This window comes from Labrus bergylta, chromosome 7 (assembly GCF_963930695.1).
Source record: "Labrus bergylta chromosome 7, fLabBer1.1, whole genome shotgun sequence".
NCBI lineage: Eukaryota > Metazoa > Chordata > Actinopteri > Labriformes > Labridae > Labrus > Labrus bergylta.
Window position 1 is genome coordinate 24,086,203 of NC_089201.1, and position 22,727 is coordinate 24,108,929.

At 40.8% G+C, this 22,727-nt stretch overlaps 1 protein-coding gene across 2 annotated transcripts; it reads right to left on the reverse strand.

Moving 5' to 3' along the window:
• Positions 1 to 1,371: 1,371 nt before the first annotated feature.
• Positions 1,372 to 21,536, reverse strand: LOC110002713 (homeobox protein aristaless-like 4). Of its 2 annotated transcripts, XM_065957095.1 has the most exons (5): positions 20,828 to 21,536; positions 11,738 to 12,051; positions 5,879 to 6,007; positions 4,630 to 4,876; positions 1,372 to 3,676 (listed from the first exon to the last, which is right to left on the reverse strand). In XM_065957095.1, exons 1-5 carry the CDS (start codon positions 21,168 to 21,170, stop codon positions 3,519 to 3,521), a joined length of 1,191 nt encoding a protein of 396 aa, XP_065813167.1. In that variant the 5' UTR covers positions 21,171 to 21,536; the 3' UTR covers positions 1,372 to 3,518. The 2 variants fall into 2 exon arrangements, with proteins under 2 accessions (XP_065813167.1, XP_065813168.1); XM_065957096.1 differs by having other exon boundaries at positions 3,535 to 4,876.
• Between the last annotated feature and the right edge of the window lie 1,191 nt (positions 21,537 to 22,727).

The following is a 22,727-nucleotide window of genomic DNA, read 5'->3' on the forward strand; positions in this document are numbered from 1 at the left end:
ATCTCATGAAAGACCAAAACCAAAAAATGGAAATTTGTCTCTAAAACCCGGATACCACTTTATTCCCCTGTGAAATGGACCTTTATTGTTGTCCAATAACCCTAAGAACACATCACTGGGCCCTTTTTACAATTAACATGGGTAGTGTCATGTATTTCCTACATGCACTATCCTGTTGATGTTGACACTTTGATACATCCAAAATACTGAGATAAAAACAGTTTGACAAATGCATAATTGACTCTTGTTGGAATCATTTCAGCTCAAAACCAGTGTGCAGCTGTTTTAGGGAATTGTCAAGCCTTTTTGGAAAAATTCAACTTTTGTCCCTGCTTTTGAATTTATATGTATATATCTCCAGTTTCAGCTTGAGGCCTTTGTTGGTGACAGCATTCTTCTTTTGAGTTTAACCGTTCTCATGCGACAACAGTGCTCCAGTTAAACTCTTGCACAACTGTGGAAAAGACAGCCATTGTTGCTGGGATTGAGCTGAGAGAGCTCCGACATTCTTCGTAGGGCAAAGACCACAAGATGGCAAGATGTGAATTGGCACAGGTTATACTTTTTTTTCCTCCTGGCCATGCCTTCACTTTGTCTTACGTGAGAGTTGTCCTAAGTGGTTGTGCCTTCTGTGGATGATCTTCAGCAGAAAGTTTGGAGTAAAGAGTGGAATGATTACAGACATATTTTTTGTTGTGTTGGAAAGAAATTTTGAATTGATTATAAACGTTTTTTTTTTTCTTGGGACTGTTTGGTTGTATGATTGTACTCTAATGCAAAAACAAAGAACATCTGTGTGAAACCATTTTGCACACTGAATTGCATGTCAGCTTTCTCTGGCCGGGTCTGTAGCTGGACTGTTAGCATAAGACCACATGGAGGTATTTAAGGCCCATTCAAACTATTAGGCTTAACTTTTGGCCTAATGGCTTGGACACAGCGTCCAATCTGGAAGTTACTGATGCGAAACAAAGAATGGGATCACATATCATCAATGTTCAAACACACACAGAAAGACAGAAAGACACACACACACACATACAGACACGTACACAGAAGTTAGAAAACTTATCTTAGCAAAAAAGAGCTGATAGCTTTCCTAACTAGCTTACTACCGCTGGTGAATCAGAAGCTTGACAACTTTGCACAACCATTTGTTATGAGGCATAACAGGGGACGTACATATACCGCTTTGAACTGGCAATGTGAAGAGGGCGACAGTTGCTGAGTAAAGTCTTTTTCCTTTGGCCCTGCCCAATTAAAACCTAGTGGGAAGAGCTCAGACAAAAAAAGCAACGATAAACAAATATCTAACATAAAACCTCCAAACAGTTGTGTTACCCCCCGTAGTACAATCATGTTGGGACTCAGTCAGTAGTTGGAGATTCATTTATTTCAAAATTAACTCAAAACATTCATAAACAGAAATATCAAGTTACCTCTGTACAAACAAATGTCCAGCACCTTAAAACACATCTCGGTGATGCTAGTTCACGGTGCTGAATGTGGACAGACTCCGGAGACATTTCTCTACTATTGGGACACAAAGCCACTCGCCCTTTGTCACAGTGGCAGTCAGAAATTAAACAAAGAACTTCTCCAAAACTGTTAAGTGCAATAACTTATTGCAATGGCACATTATGTAAAGTCACAATCAGAATAACAAACACAGGATTAATATACAAAAAAGCTGCTTTAAGCCACATGAAAATTAGAAAGCCATTTCAACCTCTGTAAAAGTCCAGAGCACCTCTTTAGAATAACAAACAGAATATAATTTTTTACATTATTTGGCAATATTGCTGTAATACTTCATTGGTTTATCTCTGGCAGTTCATTATTTGACGAATAAGCAAAACAAACGTACAAGCAAAAGAACAGGATCTTTATATTGTTCATATTTACACAAAATGACACAAGTATGAATTTTAATCGCTTTATTTCAGTAGTATCAACATGGACGGAGCTGCGTACTGAGGGTGGGAGAAAAATAACAAAACACAACAAAGTAGGAATTAAACTCGTGTAATTTAACTGGACCGCAAACTGTTTTTATCTTGACAATTTGTTTTTGATTTTTAGTCCCAACATCCAGCAGAGTCTATATTAGTTCAAAATGTTTCTGATTTCTTTCAGAGGCCTTTATGTTTTTGTTTGATGCCAACAAAACCCTCTGTATTGAATATATTAACAGCAGGAACAGTCAAGTCAAAGTAATCGTCATGTTGTCAGCTTATTAACTCTCTTGTTCAAAGGAAAGGGGTTCATTTGAAAGCACAGCCATCTGTTTTGTCACTGAAGGGATTTGAGCAATATGAAGATATATTTTCCTTGCAATAACTGAGCACTATAAACAGACAAGACACTAAATTTTTAGAGCTAGAGATGTTCTAAGACCCTTTTCCCCCCCTTCCAATATCTAATCCATTACCTGGACTTGAGCAGTGGCAGATACCCAGCACCCTTCCTATACCTGTGTGGATGTAAACAATGATGTAATCTCATTGGAAAACACAGATTGCTGATATATCCACCTTCTGCTAGCACCACACTGTTGTTTTTCATTGTCTCAGGATAATTGACATCAAACCAGTTGGGTTTTTTACGAGGCTAACTCATATTATATCAGATGAGTGCATTGACTGGCATGATTGCTGATATGTAATACTGCATTTTAGGCACTTTGGAGGCTAATACCAGTATTAAGTATTAGCATTTGGTATATGCTGCTATGCCAAGCAGCTAGCTCCAACATCCTACACAGACATTTGGCATGACATGATATAGTAGCCAATGCTTAACATTTGTACAAAACATGAACTACCTCAAGTTTGTTCAATGGTTATGCATCCCATGCTGGTATCCCATGCTAGGGTTTTTGAAGACTTCCTGTTTGGTTAAATGGGACAATGGTCGTGCTAAATTGTGATTTTTCACTATTTTCTTGCATGAATCAATACTGAAAATAGTTTGTACGTTGCAGTCCAACTCTCAAGCAGGAGGGTTATAATGGGCACAGATAAGTACAATGATGAACAAGGTATGAGGAGCAGCAGAAACAGACTCTCTCGCCATTGTCCTCACAGGGGGAAAGAAAACAGATATATAGTCCAGCAGGCGTCATAGAGAGATCAGCCAAAAGAATAATGAAGCCTGTCTCTAGCCTCAGCCGGCAGCCCAGCTCTGGTGACGAGCTTATTCCAGCGGGGTAACACACAGAGACACCCCTGCAATCACTGGACATAGTCACCGCATTCCTGCAGTCCAGCTCAGATGTCATCATATTACCTAAACATTACAGAACACTTGGTTGGGGCCACTGATTTGGCCTGCAGTCTCGGGGCATGTGATGGATCCTGTGAGCAAGCTACAGATCCAGGAGTCATCTCCGCTGATCCTACATCTAACCATGAATTGATTATTACAGCGTGTCGAGCTGTGTGTGCAGTATGTCCTCACTGTGTACTCCGTGATGTAGTGTTGTATTCGCAGGCCAGGAGGGCTCACTTTGATGCTAATTAAGTGTGTCTATTCCTGTGGGTTGCTGATTGAAGCTGGTGCGGCGAGTTGGTGTTGAAGGCTGCTGCTGTGCATTGCTGCTCCTTGTCTGCCTGTGGAGACAGAGTTTCCTGTAACCTGAGGCCTGAGCCCTGCAGGGGAACCTGTGGAGGCAGCCCTGGGGGAGGAAATGACACGTTGGTTTGAAACTGCTGCCAATCCAATAGCCGTCCTCCTCCAACAGTAAATTGGCAAAGGCCATGTCTGCTCTTGCTCAATTAGACTCTGTTCACTCGTTGCATTCAACCCCTGTCCCCCTTTGCTGGGACATGAATTACCCATTGCAGGCCAAGATGAAATTAATGTTTCTTTCATAACTAATCATTGTTTGCTGGAACAGTACAGCTCGTGATGGAAAGTGAAAGAAAAGAAACTCCTGGCACTTTGTTTGCATCTGAGCTTGCTCTCAATGAGCGGCCTTGTTTTGTTTTTTGTACTCTAAAATACAAACACTGAATGTTGAGATGTAATTGATCTAATTTATACAGTATAGGAGACAAAGTAGAAAAACATAAACCAGTGGGGCAGGATATGTGGTATGTAAAAAAGGATAGTAAATAATGTGAATCAAATTTAAATTAAAATACTTTATAATAAAGCTGAGTTTGGCACTGAATTCCTGTCTGTAAACTATTTTTTTATACGGCTTATTTTGCTGAAGCCTGTATGAGTGATACCCAGTTTGTCAGGGTCTACCCCATATTTCAATGAGACCTGAGAGATCGAGGAATCAAAAAAAAAGGAACACATATTCTAGCAAACTTCTGATTTACTCTCACTTCAATCAGCATCTGCTGATTGTCACAGTCACTGCTGTTATCTTGGTTGCGTTGGCCGCTGTAATGGCCTCTGTTATCTCCACAGTCCCTCCCTGTTCATTTGACCTGCGTTATCATTAGTGCTCTCAGAAAAACTCCCTACCAACCCCTCCGCACTTGCTGATGGCTGCTCCAGAGAGGAGGGCCATATGGGGGCAGGGTGGAACTAGGCTGGGACATCATGTTGCCCAGGAGATGGCTGCGCTGTGTTCCTTCGCCTTCATGCGCAGCGCAGCTATGCTGGACGACTTACGGTCTGGATCGACATTGAGATCATAGCCGTTGATTCCCCCGCCCATCCCAGGACCCCCAAAAAGGCTGCCCATGTGTGACTGTCCCATGTGGCTGCTGCCTGGACTGGGCACTCCCAGGAAGTCAGGGACGCCTCCAGGACCATGAGGGTGTGGCGGCATGCAAGAAGAAACGGAGTCACAAGGCACAACACATCCCGGCACTGGAGATGCTCCACTGCTGCTGCCAATCCATGAAGGGTTCTGGATCTAAGAAATACAGAATCACAAGTTAAAGAAGCTTTAAGAAGTATTTTCATTTTCATTGTTATGAACCTACTGAGAGATTGCTACTGAATCTGCAACTATCCTCGACTTAAAAACGTTGTTTTTAAACAGTTTATTTTAGTTTTTTATGCCTTTATTTAGAGACAGGACACAGAGTCAGAAATCGGGGGGGGGGGGGAGAGTAGGGAAGGACACCCGGGAAAGGAGCCACAGGTCGGATCCGAAACTGGGCCATCCTCTTGGAGGACTATAGCCTCCCCTGGAGTCTAACTGTTGTCATGCATCCACAAAATGATTTATCGCTGTCTTGCTCAAATAAGCAAGGCCCACCCTGAAAAAGGAGTTGTCAGTATTTGTTGCTCCTAAGCTTGAATACAGTATATGGTTCAGCATTAATGGTGCCTTCCCGAAGTGAAAGTTCCCCATGCCATGTGCACTAATGCACCCCCATACATCTGGCTTTTGAACTGTGCACTGATAACAAACTGGATGGTTCCACTCCTCCTTAAAAAGAGAAAAGAATGGGGCATCCAGGATTTCCAAACAGAAAGACACGTATATACTCAGAAAGTTTTCCTCCTCGCCTCAGTCCATTTAAAATGAGCCCGGACCCAGAGAAGATGGCTGAGTTTCTGCATCCGGTTTATGTATGGATCTTTATATACCCAGTTATGTTACTAACCTGTTTCCAGTTAACCTTAATAATTTTTTAAGCATTTTCCAACTTTTCCTATCCTTTTTGGTATCATTGTCCCATTGCCACCGGTGAAATTTCCCAGTTTCAACATTGACTAGTCATCTCTGCGTTGTTTTCAATTAAATATGGGGTTTCAATGTTTTGCAAATTTTAACATTCTACATTTTACACAACGTCCCAACTTCTTTGGAATTGTGGTTGTATGATTGTCATATCTTAGCAGATCAGGAGTATACCTATGCATATTAATAACCAGCGACCAGACAAGCTCTTCTTCCTTTATTCACCTGTGCGTAGTTCTCAGGTCGAGTCAGTAGAGGCAGCTCGTAAGCAGTAGTGAAATGGGTCCGGACCTGTTGCATCTGTCCAAAACGCTCCCTCTTCCTCCACTTGGCTCTACGATTCTGGAACCATACCTGGACATAAAAAGATCCCAAATCAAGGCCCATCCCAAAACTTAGATATAATTATAAACATTTCCTTCATAGATCTCATTTCACACAAAACCTCAGGAGATTATTTTTTTTGGCCGAAACAGAGGCCATACCTCTCTCAGTAAGACAAAGTAGGAAACTGAGCCACATAAAATGAAGATAGTGGAGCAAATAAATTCTGCAGCACATAAAAGTCGAGGCCCAGGTTTAAAGACTTGACGTGTCTTTAAAGTGCCGTCCACACGGAGCTATTGATGTGAAAATGGTGAGTCTCCCCTGGTGCTGCACATTTCAGCTCCTCCCTTTGATACACGGGCCTCTGCCTCCCTTCAGGCTGCCAGCGTCGACAGATCCACATCTGGGCCGGCAGCCATTCATAAATCACTCTGAGAAAGGTGTGCTCTCCCCCACATGTCAGTGCAGTATCAGTAGGGAATCCCTCTGTATGATCCGTGAGGAAAAATTCAACTTTTGACCAAATATATGCTCTTCTCCGTCCATCTTTGTGATTATTAAGTTTTCTATGCAGCATATGAATAAGGTTCTGCTGGCTAATTTCTCCCTGTGACAATGGTAGGCATGCTACTTTGCAGACAGGGTGTACTCTCAGTAACTGCTGACAGATCAAGTGCAGGATTTTTAAGCCAGCTCTCAAAAGAGCTGAGCAAGGCATTAAAGGAGAGCAGGACTGGAGACTAGAAGATGTTATGAGTAAGAATTCTAACCGAGAGAAATTCAGTGTTGTGCTGTTTAAAAATCTCTACATTTGGTATTTTCATTCCATACATCTACACCTGGTGTCTTCCTGTCTGTTCTTGATGAGACATTCATCCTGTGTTACTCTTCCTGAGATGTCTTCCCCGCTTTATCTGCATTCCAGTTTTTTGAGAGTTAATTGAAATCCAAATTCAGGGACTAATGTAGTGGGTATTATCTGTAATACACTTTCAAGTCCTTTTGAGACAAGTTTGAAGATTGGTGATTTTGGTCTCCATGAACAAATTTGACTTATTTGCAGATGAAAATGATCAGCACTGACATTGAGTGACCCCATTAAACAGTTTCTGTTCAATACTGCCTGCCTTCAATGCAGTTCAATAAAATCTAAATGAATATTGGTATCATATATCTAAATGATTCTTGCATGGGTCGTCTTCTTTTTAACAATTATGTACCTTCATTTTTTAAAGTTAAAGGCCAGTGGAAGCCAACTCATTTTCAATACATGTTCCTCATTCTAAACCAACTCTGTTGTCAGCTGTAGCTTTGTTCCTATAACATCCTCACATCTCCATTCAAGAGAAAAGACGATTAAAGCGGGGCACTGGGAGCCTCCACATGTTTATCTGTATCTATTTGTTGGTTGTCTGAATCTTCTCCTCCCATGAGGGAAAGGAAAAATTCTTCAAAGAGAAGAGAGAGAGCGATCCTGCTTCGACACAGGGGTTTGAACTTGGATTATGGGTTGATTCCCAGCCCAATCAGCTTGTGGTTTCCACAGTCCCATGCTATACATGCAATTTCCCCTCAGTCAACCTCCTCATATCCCCACTTATGGCTCTATAACAGAGTTTTCTTCAACTTATCAAATTAGATCAAACCAGCTGTACATGTGCACAAACATGTGATTCTTCTACAGGTTAAAACCGATAGATCTAAGTCAAAGAGAAGTCCATTTACAGCCTCCTGTGGCCTATTTATCTGTGGACTGTGTGTCTGCAATAAGCTGATGAAAAGAAATGTCTTCTGACTTCGACATTCCTCAGGTCAGCTGGTGAGATGAGAGGACAGTTCCCCCTTGCAGAGCCGTAAACTGATATGTGAGGTTTTAGCTGAACCCCAATGTCAAGGTGAGGGGTTGTTGCCCCTTTGAATTATCTCATATGTTTGGAGGGGGGCTCACAGTCTCTGTTGTGTTCCCCTTGAGGATTCAAGGTCTATTATTGTTTAGGGTTCGTCGTGTCTTTCCTTTAGTTTTTCTTTGGTTATTTGAGCTCATAACATTACAGGTTTCCAAATATAATCCTCGACTTAAGAGGCCTGATTGGACTGGGGATGGTGAAGCTGACGTACAGCTTTAGTTTAATTTGAAAATATATGACACTGTTTGAATATCAGAGATCAATATGTAGCCCTGGTGTGTGCCTCTCATGTTACAAGTCACAAAGCTTTATTATCATTATACTGATGTGCAAGACAACATTAAGACAGAAGTGTGATGATAGTCCCTGAGTACAAAGCCTTTAAATAGACAAATGAATAACTTCAAACACAAGACACTAAGAACCTCAAAAAGGGCCTAAAACACAATATAATGTGGTATACCTATGAGCGTTAGTAGGCAGAGGGACTGTATGTAGATAGTTATAAGGCTTGTGACATATTGCATGTGGGAGATCAACAGTTCCAATGGATTTTATTAAACAAACACTTCAACAGCAATATTTGGAAAAATCTGGATTTAAAAAATCTCCCTGTCAAGCAATAACATTATTAATGTGCTCTCTAAGTTGCAGTCAAATATTTCCTTTTGCAAACTCAACAGTATCTTGAAATAGCTTTATATTCTTACCCTTTTCTTAATCATGATCATTTTTATTGGTATTTATTGAAGATTCTTAAGTCTTATATTAAAAACATCAGAGCAGCAATGTTGTATAAAGCCCAATAGTGTTTTTTTCATGGGAAATCCAGTCTCTCCCAGAAGAACTGATTCATATGAGACATGCATGCACATAAGTAGAATTTACTTTTGTAATTATGCAGCTACATCTTTTTTTTGTTATGACAAAGATAAGGTGAAGATAAGGTGAAGGTCAGGTGATTTATTGTAAAAATTGTACGTGTCCCACTTGAAACCAAAAGTCTGTTTTCTATTCTTATGACTTTGTTAAGTTAAACATAAGTAACTTAACTTTTATAATTGTTATTTTTTTAAATAATCATGATCTTTTCAAAATGTGTTAATTGAAGTAACTTGTTTTTGAAAGCTTCTTTTGTATGATATCTTTCATTGTTTGGACATATAACTTTTTTTCTGTCCGCTGATTTGTTGTATTTTCTTTTTTTTCTTTTTTTTCCACGTTCGAAATAAAAAACTTCAATTCCATTCATTAAATCTCACCTTCTAGGGTATTAGTCATGAGGACATTTTGGGAAAATCAGATGCTTGCCTCTCAAACACAAATGTAGCATAATAAGTGTTTCAAATCTTCACATTTCTTTTTAAAATGTAATCTTCATCAGTGACGGACCTATCTTCTCTTTTGTGATAGCTCAAGATAACTCGTCTATATCCTCTCCTGTTAATCTTTTCGTCGTTCTCCCACCGCGCTGTCGAAGCTCACCCCCCCCCCCCCCCCTCCCCAGCCCCTCTTTCCCCCCATTGTTGACCCCCCCCCCCCCCCCTCTCTCTCTCTCTCTATGACTCTCTCTCCTGCCTCCTCCCTTTTAAGTCACCGAGGGGAAGTGGGGATATTGGAAAGTGAGATGGGAGAATGTTCAAACTGGAGCTTGTTTTCATTTCATGTTTAATTTCCTGACGCCTAAGCCCTTGGCTTTCCGCAGCTAACCCCTCTGACCTTTCGGAGGCGTGCAGACGAGAGAAGCGGACACAGCATACACATACGGAAAACACACATTTACATACCATGTTATATACAAAAGTCAAAGTCAGTCACTAACAAATGCATTCTGCTAACCTGGTTGCTCTCACGCACTTACTGGAACCTCTTGCAAACAAGCAAACAAGAGCACATACATGCCCCTTTTTCTCTGGGTCTCTGGGTACTGAGTGTGTCATGTTTCACAGAGGGTTTACTCTCCGTAGATTTGCCTTTGAACGGCAGTAAGAATGAGAGCGGAGCCAAATAGTTTGGCAGGGAGATCATTCAGAGAACATTATGAAGTCACATGTGTCCTTTGCTGCTCTGTGTCTCTTATTCCCAAGCTTCTAACCTTCTAAATTCATTAGAAAGAACAGCGAGTGATTGCATGAGAAGAATTTACGATTTCTCAAAAGTGACCCATCTATTAAAAGCAGAAAATAGCTATTTACCGAATGAAAACACTTACAACTCTTGTTTGTTTTATCGAGCAGACATCTGCAAGGAAGGTGGCTCAGCGCTCTTGGAGCTCAAAGTGCTTGGCGGTGATACAGTAATTGCTAAAGACGTTGACAGCAAGAGGCAGCTTACAGAGCCATTAAAGAGCTTTATTTATGCTCTGGAGCCAGCAGACCGAGAGAGAGAGAGGAAGAGAGAGAGGGAGGGCAGAGTGCAAAGCTCCAAACGCAGCTTTGAAGTCCAGCCGTCTCACCTCATCTCTGTCATCCAGGATGGCGGCGATTGATAGACTAACTCGGTACTCACTCACACACAGCCGCCTCCTTCATTAAAGAAGTAGGCAGTGTGCTGAGGTTCAAGTCTGAGGTTGAGAGCTAATTGTGGTAAATAAACTAGTGGTAGCAGAAGTCACAGATGTGATTATGGAAAACTGCAGCCCTGCTTTGTGGAGACATTCATCATGAAACTGAGGATGAAACTGTAGGATCCTGACATTGGCATTTTGGCAGAAAACATCTGTACTCTGGATCTCAATGGCTGTTGTTTCAGAGATGAAAAGGATTTTCCTCGCTTGCCAAGCCTGGAGTGCCCCATGGTATTCAACGATTGGATATCCCTGGACTGTGTCTTGATGGACCTTCAGATGAAAATGTGGGCTTTAGTCTGATTGCGTGCATATTTAGGGTCTGATTTTAGAAGTATGGGTCAAACCTCATTGTGACTCAACAGAGTCTGTCAGATGAGGAAGGTAATTATATTCATCTGGGGAATAGATGGGTCTGTGTGAACTCACCATGAATGTACTTATTTCACTGTACCACCACAAGGACCAGGCTGGCTTCTCTGTCCCTGACTATGTCGTGGACTGTGTGTGGAAATTGAAACTGGCATCTCAAAGTGTTTTTATATCTTCTCCAAATAGCTTTGATGACTTTTCTTCTCTTTTTTTTTCCCAAGTGTTTTTTTTCCCCTCTGTGCCTCAACAGTTGTGTGATGAAGCAGTTTGAAAGCAGTAGTGCTGGGGAGAAAACCCTTGACCTCCACCCCCTTTGCAGAGCCTGCAGCATGTAAGAGCTACAAGCAGAGTATTCCCTCAGTCCCACCCATCCCACTCTGATCCAAACCTGGCAGGCAGAAAGAGAGCTGGAGAACAATAGGCCTTGCTGTCTGCTGTTCCGAAACAATATCTGTCATCGTGCCAATCTGAACTCTCCCAGCCCTCTCTCTTCGCTCCCAGAGTGATTATTAGCATGCAAACATAGACAACTGCAGTCAAACAACACTGCACATGGAGACTGTTCATCTAACAAGGAACTGACACAGTCATCAGCATAAAAAACAACTTTACATTAACAAGACAAAGCTTTTTTGGTCAGGAGGAATGGATTGGTCAAAACGATCAGATTTAACACCAGACACTGAATTCTTTTCCCTTTTCTTTAACCTCAACCACGTTTACTACTATTAAGATTAAGCCTTCCTTACTTTACCAAAGTAGTCCTTTTAACCTAAAGGTCTTCTGAACACAACTTTTGTTGTTGAAAAAAGGGACTCAATTTAAGATCAAATGTGTTGTATTAGCTGGATCATTTGCTTAAATTAATGCAGAAATACCTGTTCCGTGTGTACCTGGGTGTTTCTCCCTTACCTGCACCCGAGCCTCTGTCAGGTCTGTCCTCAGTGCCAGCTGCTCACGGGCGTAAACATCTGGGTAGTGTGTCTTCTGGAAGACCTTCTCCAGCTCCTCCAGCTGGTAGCTGGTGAACGTGGTGCGATTGCGCCTCTTCTTGCCTTTGTTGCTCTCTGCCTCACTTTTATCCAGTGGGCTTGAAAGGTCAGACCCCGGTCGATCGCTTGGCCCCTTTTCACCTGGTACCTTTAGGTTCAGGTAGCTTCCTTCCATCCCAGACGGGTCAACACTCTGTGGCAACTCAGAATCTGTCAGACCACCATTGTCTTTTCCTGTAAGAAAAGACACATTGTGGCTGTTAAGATCTACGGTTGTCTTTATAAAGGACACTGCTAATTATAAGTTCTGTTATAAGAGTTATAAGAGTTGAAGGGTTTGAAAGAACAAAACAAAAACATTTCATTCATTTCGACCATTCTTCTTTTAAATGAGCCTATTTTGTGTTCTCCAACTCTACAGGAGTCTGACACTTGATCACTGGAGTAAAACTAGAATAATTATGTGATGTGGATTGGAACGGCTCTGCTCACAACCTCATAAAACATGCGTGATTTTTTTTTGGTTTGGATGTTATCCTGTGGTTCAAATAAAATACAAACGAGCAATTTGGTTTTGCTTGGTGAGCTGCTCTGATTTTTTGGTTTTACGGTTATTATAAATCATATACTTACTGTTATTACATTATTTTCAACCAAGCTCTTAAGAACAATGTTCTGACCATTTCAGGGCTGAAGGAATAGCACATGTTGTCAATAGAAGTTCTATAACTACTGTTATTACTCTACAATCGGAATATTCAGCAGAGCAATACTTTGTTTAAAATGTGGATGAAAAACAATGAGGCAGCACATTCAAGTGACTTTGTCTGCTTATCATCAAATTCAAAACCTACACACAAAACGACTTTTACCTAAAGCTAACAGCACCTCTGTAATGTTTAATTTGAGAGTTCAAAGGCCCTTGTCTGCATGCAGAGAGTCTCAAAGTCTCAGAGAAGAAATGTTGTTTTCTGTTTGAAAGGTATGTCACTACACATTGGAGTGACTTGTGACACAACCCTCGAAAGGCCTCCCCCTCACATCTCTCAATGACGCCACCTTGAACCTGAGCCGTGCAGAAAGACCTGCTCCTTCCCTCCCGCCTGTGTATGGCAAGCCTTGTGTACGACCACAACTTTACCCCACAGCCTTGCCCCCCTCAGATGTAAACAACATTGTGTTTGTCACTTTCAATTTTGTTAGCGTCCATATTGCGACAGACCATGCTCTGTTCCTGTAAGCGCTCGCTTGCTTTTTTTGTTTCCTTTTAGAAGATGAAGAAAGCTGTCCCTTCTCCTCCAATAAACAAACAGTCGTGTGAATAAATAAGCTGAAGGGCTCTGGTTGTGGGCCAGTGTGAACAGTGTGCTCTGTCAGCTGCTCTGTTTGCCTTTCCTGCAAATGGGCACGGGAGAACCCTGTCCTGGCTGTTTTGGTCTGAAACCAGCTCATAAAGGTCTCCTCCATGCACAGGAACACAAGTTTAAGTCTTCTGCAGCACCAGTCAACAACATAGTCTTAAAATTAGACCAAGTTCAGGACAATTAGACTAATAGTAATGTACACGAACTGTACATAGTCACTTTCCATTTTTGTTATGAGGAATGTCAGTGGCTCCTGTCTTTTCACTAAAGAGAGAGACATAGAAAGATAGTTCACTCTTTGTGGCATTGGTGACTCACTGAGCCAAGTGCTCCAGTGGTAGGTAAGATGACTAAATAGTTTCAGGGTGATGAAGCTAGGCGGAGGCTGTCTACAACATGCATGTTTGTTTTCAAGGATTAGAGCTCCTTTGGCTGGTGTCTCACAATGAAATGTCAATAGTAGATCCTCTCGGTGCCGCAGCAGCCCTCCCCTGCTCTCTGGCTCAAACCTGCCCCAACTGAGACGCTAATGGAACAGCACAGCTCGCCCAGCTGGAGTTCATGACCTCATATCACTGTGGCCCACCTGTCAGACCCTCTTACAGTCTCCACGCAGGCAGATGTTCTGACATCACCAACCCCTTGCTCAGGCCTCATGCTAAAGCAATGTGCAATATTTGTATTCTAGCCCTGGGCTTGCAATGCTAAGAAGTAAGACAGGTCAACTCCAGGTTCCTGTTTGGCATCTGCATCAGGGAGAGAAAATGAAATTATTCCGCTGAGCACGGCATATATCCGGTGAGGCAAGGGGTGCAGCTGGGTGCACAGATGAGGGGAAAGGAAGATGGTGAGTGAGTGAGTTTGTTTGTATACAGACCTGCAGCACGAAGATTAACACAGGAATCTGCAGCAATTAGAGCTCAACATTTTGGATAACACGTATTTTCTTTCTTTCTGAGAAATTAACTTTCTCACTTTGAATCTCATCTGTACAGTATGAAGGTATCTTAAGCAACCATATATTTAAATAGGGTCATATGATGAAGTCATTTTCAGGCTTGCAGAGCTCTACAGTTGTTAATACAGTTGGTGAACCTTGTCCGGGTACAATACTGAATAGATACTTAGCACAAGAGCTGCCTTGAGTTACATAATGGACTGTGACTAGTTCAGATGTAAGCAAACATTAATTGGCTTATAATGGACCAATGCAGCGCTGGCCGCCACCATCTTTGAAAACTTGAGTTACAGCTTGTCTAAGTAGCCTTAAAAATAGACAAAAATGAAAAAAAGACAAAATTACCAACAGTGAAATTGACATTTGTGACTCCTCTCTTACTCCCTTGTTATCAGGAAATCTGCATTGTTCAACCAACCCAGCTCCAAAAAGGCATCCTCCATCTTGTTGTTTCTCTATTGCTCTATGCCAGCTTGACAAATCACTTCAGTTGGTCAGAATGAAAACTGAGAAAAAGCCCATGATGATATGTAGTTCTCGTAGACAGCCAATGGTATTAAGGTCATCCCCTAAGCGTTTCAGTTTGAATACTCCTTATTTCTTGACCAGGGCCAACTGCAGACAACCATCAAGTCAACAGTTTGCTACGAGAAATAACTAAGACAATGTTTGGATTTGTACTTAATTTTATGAACTTGTTTAACAAATGTGACTAAACATGTTGATTAATGAGAGTCGGAAAAGCCGGCTGACGGATATTGTTACCTCCAGCAAGAGTGAGAGTAACGTATCATTACTTTTCCATTTAATTCTCTGGGGATAAAAACAATTCAGCAACAATGACAAACTATTTGTTTTAGCTTCTCAATACAGACTTCTATCACCACGAGAATCTGAACGAACCAACATCTTCCTCTTGTCTGGAGCTCCAAGCGCATCTCTTGTTCCTCTCTCACGCTAACTACACAGAATCCTTTGCCACAAACATCCATGAGCATTCCCGCATGCAGAACAGAGCCATCACACACTGCTTTCTTTTGGGAGCCAAGATTCCACTGCACTGGATCCAGCTTTTCTGGCATTCCGAGGAATGTGTTTTTGACTTGTTCTCGCTTCAGTATTCATGGATGTATGCACAAATGCATCGAATATCACCGGCTGATCCCGCTAATTTGCCAGAGTGAGTCTGTGACAAGCTGCAGACCTCTTCAGTTAGCCGAGGTCACACGTTTACTAGGGTCAGCAATTTAATCACTGCAGAAAACAGAGAGGAAACATCAAAGTGTAATTTAACTGGTTGTAAAGCAACAGGGCACCCTCTCAGTTTTTATGGAAAGGGACGAGGAGGGTCAAGTGAAGCCAAATAAAAGAAACACTATAAATTAGTAACCTGGGGAAGGGTTAATGACCAAACACTAAATAGGGAAGGGAATGCTTTTAAACAGAGTGCTCTGAAAAGTTCTCTCAAGGCTGACAGCAGTCTGTTACAACTGCTCTCCACTTATCACACCTTATATGGACCCAATGCAGTCATATATTCCGTTGGTTTTAATTGTACATCCATAGCTGGTCCGCAGACATTGGGCTATATTATTTTTCCTGCAGCTCAGTCTAAGCCCTGATGTTGACTGTTGTTTCCTCAGTGGTAGGGAGGCTCCCAGATGTTCCTGAGGAGAGATGTATGCCAGCGGCTCACGCAGGAATTCAGATTCCCTGGGAGACCGAAAAAATCTGTCTGTTCAGCCTCAGCTCCTGATAAATTTACACGATCATGACCTCACTACTGTCAGTATACCTTAAGGTCCAGCTGTCAGCCTTTTATATCAAAGGGCACAGAAATACTTTTTAGATTTTATGAGTTTTAAATGGAAATGAAGTAAAAAAGAGGACAAAGCACATTTTGGATATACTGAGGGGGGGGGGGTATTTAGATTTTTTTTTTTTTTGTTAATGTTTTTGCATTGAAACAAACAAAAATGTGGTCAACAAAATGTAACATAATGTATCAGTGCACAGTAAAAGCAAAAAAACGTCTCAATTAACCTGAAGAAAGGGATCTGTTAATCTTGTGAATGCTGTGACTGTAGTTTTTTTTGTTATGATTTATATTACAAGTACGTTTGTTTCTGGTGATAGTTTGAAGACATGTATAAATGACATAAGCTTGTAAACGATAGAGTCATTAAGACGGTCATCGTCATCTAGTCCCAAAATTCTGTCAGGAATATTTTTTCAACGTTTTTTGCATTTTTGAATTTACTGGGAGGTATAATAAAAGTTTGTGGTGCATCTAGTGCCATTATACTGTATATATGACACATTTCTATCAAACCAGCTGAATGAGCTGCCTCTCTGTGAGTCATATACTTCAAATATATATATCTGCATGGTATTTTCTGACATCTGGTTTTTGGACTTTATTTTTGTGGGGGGTTTTCGGCAGTACACTTCTCCCTTCACCACTTTACCTCGTTGCCAAATTATGTCTTATTTGAGAACTATTACCAAAGTTAGATTTAGCTTAATCTGGGAACTCAAGGTTGAGACAGAAAAGTCAGCCGACACCAAAGACACAGCTCAAAATGTGTGCAAGTTAGTTAAAGTTTCCAAATCATTTCTCTAATGTGGTCTGCAGCAGGTCTCAGGTAGGCTGGGGGCAGGGTGATTACCTCCCCCTGCAAAATGCCAGAGCACGCTGTGTTGTTTGCTTCAGAGCAAGACCAAAAACAAGAAGAGCAACATACTTGTGATTTTAGTTCTTAATCCGACTTTTGCTTAACACAGCACTTTACACAGTTTGATCTCTGCTGTCTTTTCATGCAGTGGCAGGCAGATTGCTGCAGCTATGTTTTCTCATTCACATTTATTTAAACCAGTAATTCATTCATTACATAGTCTGTTTTATTCTGGTTCACAGACCCACAGCGACACCATAGGTGTCATTCTGGCTTTTGCTTATTGTTAGCAGTAAGGACACAATGTGTTATTCATCAGCGCATGCATATCCTGTGACATCACTTCCCACAGCCTTTTAACATGCATTGCAGAGCTTTATTTTGACAGGATGACTTTTAAAACCTCGCCAGGACTTTTTTGGGGGTCTTGTTTTGGTTTTTATACAGCCTAGAAAAATGTTTTACATTTCACAGGATGCTTCGATTTCCCGCTGAATGGGGGAGGGGTTGTTTGAAAGAAAGTAAGGCCTGATGGCAGTTAGCTTTTAAGTGTTATTTTGTGGAAAAAGACGAAGACGATGCGGCACAAACGTGCGTGCACCACAGCTCACACAGTAACTACATTGCTTTGCAGATTTTATACAGCCGTTTCAACCACAGGCCTGAAAACACAATGAGGTCCTTTCTTTTTTTACTTTTGCAATACCAGTATATTTTCTCACATTTAATTAAAGTCTGGATATTTTGTGTTCGCTAAACGTTATCTTTTTTATATTGCAAGACTGAAAACTAGACATGATTTTGATTCTGAAACTAAACTTTAATTTGAAATTTAAATGTAAAAGCCATCGAGTTGAGTGAAGTATACCCATGCAAACATTCATTCATTCACACGTGTGGCTCTCCCCGAAACCCTGTCATACCTCCCGATCCCCTCAAATCATTACCTAATCTGGATGTCCATTTCTGACTCATTGCTTATTTGTACAAGGTATTGTAGAGACGGGGTTATGTAAACCAGTCCCACTCTGTCATCTCAGGGACTCTCTGCAGCTTTGAGAGATGTGATGTTTGGGGAGTATGAATAATAACTATAGGAGCCAGTAATGCACATCTGGCTCTGATTAATGCCGACCTCTCCTGCAGCGCTGACCTGCATTCCTCAGCTCTCCATCAGCTCCAGGGGCTTTATTTCATTCATCCCTGTGTGAGCAGGTAGACGGCTCCATCCCTGCAATCGCTGTGGGACAGTCTCACTGATTAACATCAAACCCACCATACTAACACAACTACTGTGCACAAAAATGTGTTCATTCACTAGAAAGACAAGATTGTGTTAGTGAGGATTTAAAAATCATGATAGGATTTTTTATTATTTATGCAAAAAATATAACACTAAACCTGCGGAACATTATTGTGTGATTTTAGAGATAAAACGTAGAGAATGCATAAGAATATCTGAATTTTACAATTGTACTTTGCAGCTTAAAATATTGTATTTTTTTTTTACTTAACCTGAATCATATTTGGCATGGTATTTGAAACATAATTTGCCAGAATGATTGGAAATATAGGTTTAAAAATAAGAACAAAATGCAACCAAAGAAAAATGTATATTGAAAGGATTAAAGCAGTAAATCACTTCTTTACCTTTACTTCTCATGTTTTCATGTGTTGATCAAAGGTGGTAAGATTTGAACAATTTTAGTACATATAGCTAGTGAGACTTTTTTTTTCTCAGCCACACACTACATTGGATGAAACAAGTAGGCTACACAATGACGATATATCTAGTTGCCATGTAAACAATGTTCTAGCTGAAGTTGCCACAGAAAACTCCCTCTGGGTTCGAGCTGACTTTTTGTGTCATCACGATGGAGATAAAGCTTCAGCATTGAGCAATATATCTCCCATTGAGGACCACACATTAGAGCACAAGCCTGTTGACGCCTGAGGCTTTGGCAGGGCCCCAAAGTATCCTCCCCGGAGCCACGATGCCTTCATCTGGCTGCAACATTTTCAATAACAACACTGCGCAGCTCTCCTCAGGGGAGGCATGTTGCATTTAATGACGGTGTTTAAATGGTTCTGTCAATGCACGTGCCAAATCGATTCAAACTTCAGCGCAGGGGTGCTCCAGTCTGTTTTGGGCAAACTTTCACACTCTTAAAAAAAAAAAGTGACATCTCAGCTTAGATAAAGAGTGACTCCAGATTTTCTCAGGGAAACAGATTACTTTTCACTTTGTGGATGTTTGTTGGCAAAGTGCTGTAGAGGCTACTGCAGAAAATAACTTATAGGCCTACTGCAGGCCGAGTTGTAATTTGTCCCACTGAGCAGAAAAAGGGGTAATTCATTTAAGTTCACACACATAATGCTGAGATTAACCAGAATGAGATCAATTCTTTAGTGTGTCTTAAATTAAATGGTGTTGGATCCTCATTTCAGAGCGGCTTAAGACATCTTTTTTTTCCAACGTGAATGATCGAGCGATTAAAATGTCGATCGAGAAGGTTTGCAGACAAGTTTCAATTAACATCACATTTCAAGTCATGATCATACAGACGTTTTCCTCTGCATCATGATAAACATCTGGACGTGAAACATCAGGGCACTAATCACTCTATTCGCAGATAACTCACATTTGATAACTGAACATAAATGGAGCTAATTTAATACAATTATAAATAAGAATTAAATCGTTGTTTCTACATACATTGTTTTTTTTCTAAAATGAAAGATTTTTTGTGCTATTGATCATTTTCTTATGTCCTGTTGTCACACCGTCTGCTCAATATATGACATATATTTTTTATTTTAAACCTCCACTTCTCAGAGCGACAGTAAAACGGCTTGTTCTCTTTTAAGAATGCATTTTTAATGCAATGAACTGTCTAAAGACTGTAATGCTTTCGTTAAAAAAAATAGCGCCATGTTTCAGGACGCTCAAACGGTCTCTAAATATAGAAATGTGTGTTGTTTTTTGTGGACTAATATAGGGAAGTCTTGGCCTGAAAGCGGAACTCACCTCCACCATCGAATTAATTCATATTCACCAAGCGTTAGAAATATAGTCTATTTAACAAGTTATAAGTCATCTTTTTAATTATTAAAACATCTGATATTAAAAAAAATAATAATAAAAATAAAAAATGGATCACGTGCCAAAAAATGCTGCTTATAATAATTTATAATAATTTTACTTTCTTCATTTACACGCCCCTGTGATGTTCTGTTCATATATGTAGGCTTTATTCAAATGTTCCATACTAAATGAATTAACAACTGACTTCAGTTGAAGGACAGTTAAATGTCAGCGTCAGAGATGCTGCGGATTCATCGGGAACAAAATTCTACATTTTGTGAGCTATAAAATCTGTGGCTCTCTCTGTCAACGTCATGGTCAATACAACCTATGCAATAAAGAACACATGCATAAGTAAAATGTATATTTGTTTACTTTTACACCTTTCAGACTAAAAACATATCTTGAAATTATTGTTGTATGCCTTCTAATGCAATTACTGCTTGATGCACTTTCATTACGGAGCTGAAAATCCTTTCTCCCCCTGAAATGAAATTCAAAATCATTTGCTTTTTAAGAATAGATTACTCACATTAAGCCCTGGTCATAGCTACTTCTCCCGTCTGCACTTAGTCTTAATTTCTACAGATTTAAGTCATGCATCACATACACTGCATGCGTAAAGATTATATTGTCAGTTTTAATTCCGTTTTCTTTTTATTTCACACAGTTATCTTTATCCGATTGATTGGAAACTACATTTCACCTTTAGATATACATTTTCAGTATAGTTTTATAAAATGCTGGCTGATTGGATTCCCGGTGGGTTTAAACAGATAACTTGAATTTCAGATGCTGCAGCCTATTGCGCACTACAGGATATTATGCCTTCCATTATTGCTTGCAAATGTTCCCTCTTGTCATGCATTTCCGTTCAACTCAAGAATCAACGTGTTGCTTCGTCTGAGCCTCTTTCGTGCGCACTCACCATAGCAGGGCAGGAGCGTCCCGTTTAGCCCGCTGTCCGGGTGCAGCTTGCCCCCCTCAGGCGGAGTTTTGCAGGTCGTTCTCTGCATGAAGAGCTGGTACGACTTGTTGAAGGCGCCCTCCTCTGCGCCATCCAAAGACTGGCAGTCCGGCTGGAAAGGACTCCGGGGCTTCTCTCCGTACGGCTGCCCTTTACCTGGGATGAACGTGGGGCTGTATTTGGCTTCAGTGTTTTGGAAAGTCCTGAACGGGTTCGCCTGGTGGTCCCTACCCTGCGCAGTAGAAGTGCTATAATATGAATCCATCGATGTCATATCGCAGTATGAGACGCACGCTGCGTTCATACCTAAAAAAAGTGATATTTAAAAAATCCACACGCTTCTGGTTTCCCTCCCCTTCCTTCTCTGAGACAGTAGATATTCTCACGCGCTGACAAACTCACACTGACGCTCTCGTGCACACTCACTCTCACACTCTGTACCGCATCTGGGACTGCTTAAAAAATGAATCAGATGTTTTCCAGAGACTGCAGACTGAACAAATGCTAAAAGCCCCCTGAAGGTTTGTCGGGGTAAAGAGAAATGCCTCGCTCAAGCTGATTCCGTCTCAGTAGCCTGCAGTGCATCTGACACACACACACACACACACACATACATACACACAGACCCACACAAACACACACAGTTTGGAGTAGGCCCACACCAAGCTGCAACCTGCGCTGTTATGCAGCAAGCAGAAATGGGAGGTCAAATGCTCTTTCAGTAAACACGCGGGAGACACAACACATGACATTAATGTAATTAGAGGATCAATGTGACCGCTTTGATTTCAGAAGTTGCATATCCGAACACATATCCTCTGACTTTTCTTCATATCAAACGTTAATAATGCCTTTTTGTATTCATCTATGTCAGAGGAGCCAGTCTGCTTATTAATGAGCTGTTTGTGTGCTCCCTTTTTGTCTGTTTTTTTGGACTTGACTTCATTGGACATGTAAATGAAAAGATCAAGCCCGGAATTTGGAGCAATAACAGCGTCTGAAGCTAACCAATGTTAAGCTCAGGTATAATATAAATATTTTCATTACACATTAAACCAAACAACGTTTGACCAGGCCACATGTGCGAAGCCTGTCACTGCGGATATATCCACTTATAATAATGGAGAATTGGAGCCCATCAGGGCTGCTTCTTGATATTGAATTAACCTCTAATTATGAATCATTTGGTCGGTGATGCACGATGAAAAGCTTTGCTATGATGCGTGTGCCACAGACGTGTGAACTCGTTTGCTGTTAATATAAAATAAAAACAAAACCCGATTGTAGAAAATGAACAAAGACATGTTTAGCATATTGTCTCACATTAGGCCCTTTGCTTATTTTTTAATTGTTTTGTGTTTCATTTTGAACGTTATAAGCCATTATTCTAATTTGCAGGTGAAGGTATCAGTTTGAGTAGGCCTATAAATAAATAATGAATTATGGTAAACTATTTTTAATCTCACATTATTCTAATATTATTGTTTTTGGTGTTATTATAATAATAATTGTGATTAATGTTATTTGCCTGATTTTAAAAGTGTTGAATTGCGACTGTCAGGTCTGAAATGTATTCATACATAAATTCACTCCGCCCTCCTGCTTTTATTCCCATTCTGTCATTATTAAAGCAATAATAATGACTCGATACAGAACTCGTTGAAACTCAACACATCGGCCACATGTGCGCTTCTCCGAGCAGAAGGACAAACTCATTAACAACAAGAAAACAGAACCACAGATGGAAATCAATAGTGGGCTGCCGAGGTTTTTCGTCTCCACTACCAGGACTGATCTTCTGGCTTTCATTTAGTTTTTATGCAAAGGTCACATTTTGAAGAAAAAACTGAAAACCTCTTTC

What these genes read in the sequence shown, in the direction of transcription:
- LOC110002713 (XM_065957095.1), bottom strand. Translation starts at nt 21,170, where the DNA reads ATGAACGCAGCGTGCGTCTCATACTGCGATATGACATCGATGGATTCA. An exon ending in GACGCTCCTGCCCTGCTATG is followed by an intron (nt 12,052 to 20,827) that starts GTGAGTGCGCAC and finishes CTTTTCTTACAG; the next exon opens with GAAAAGACAATGGTGGTCTG. An exon ending in TGACAGAGGCTCGGGTGCAG is followed by an intron (nt 6,008 to 11,737) that starts GTAAGGGAGAAA and finishes TTTTATGTCCAG; the next exon opens with GTATGGTTCCAGAATCGTAG.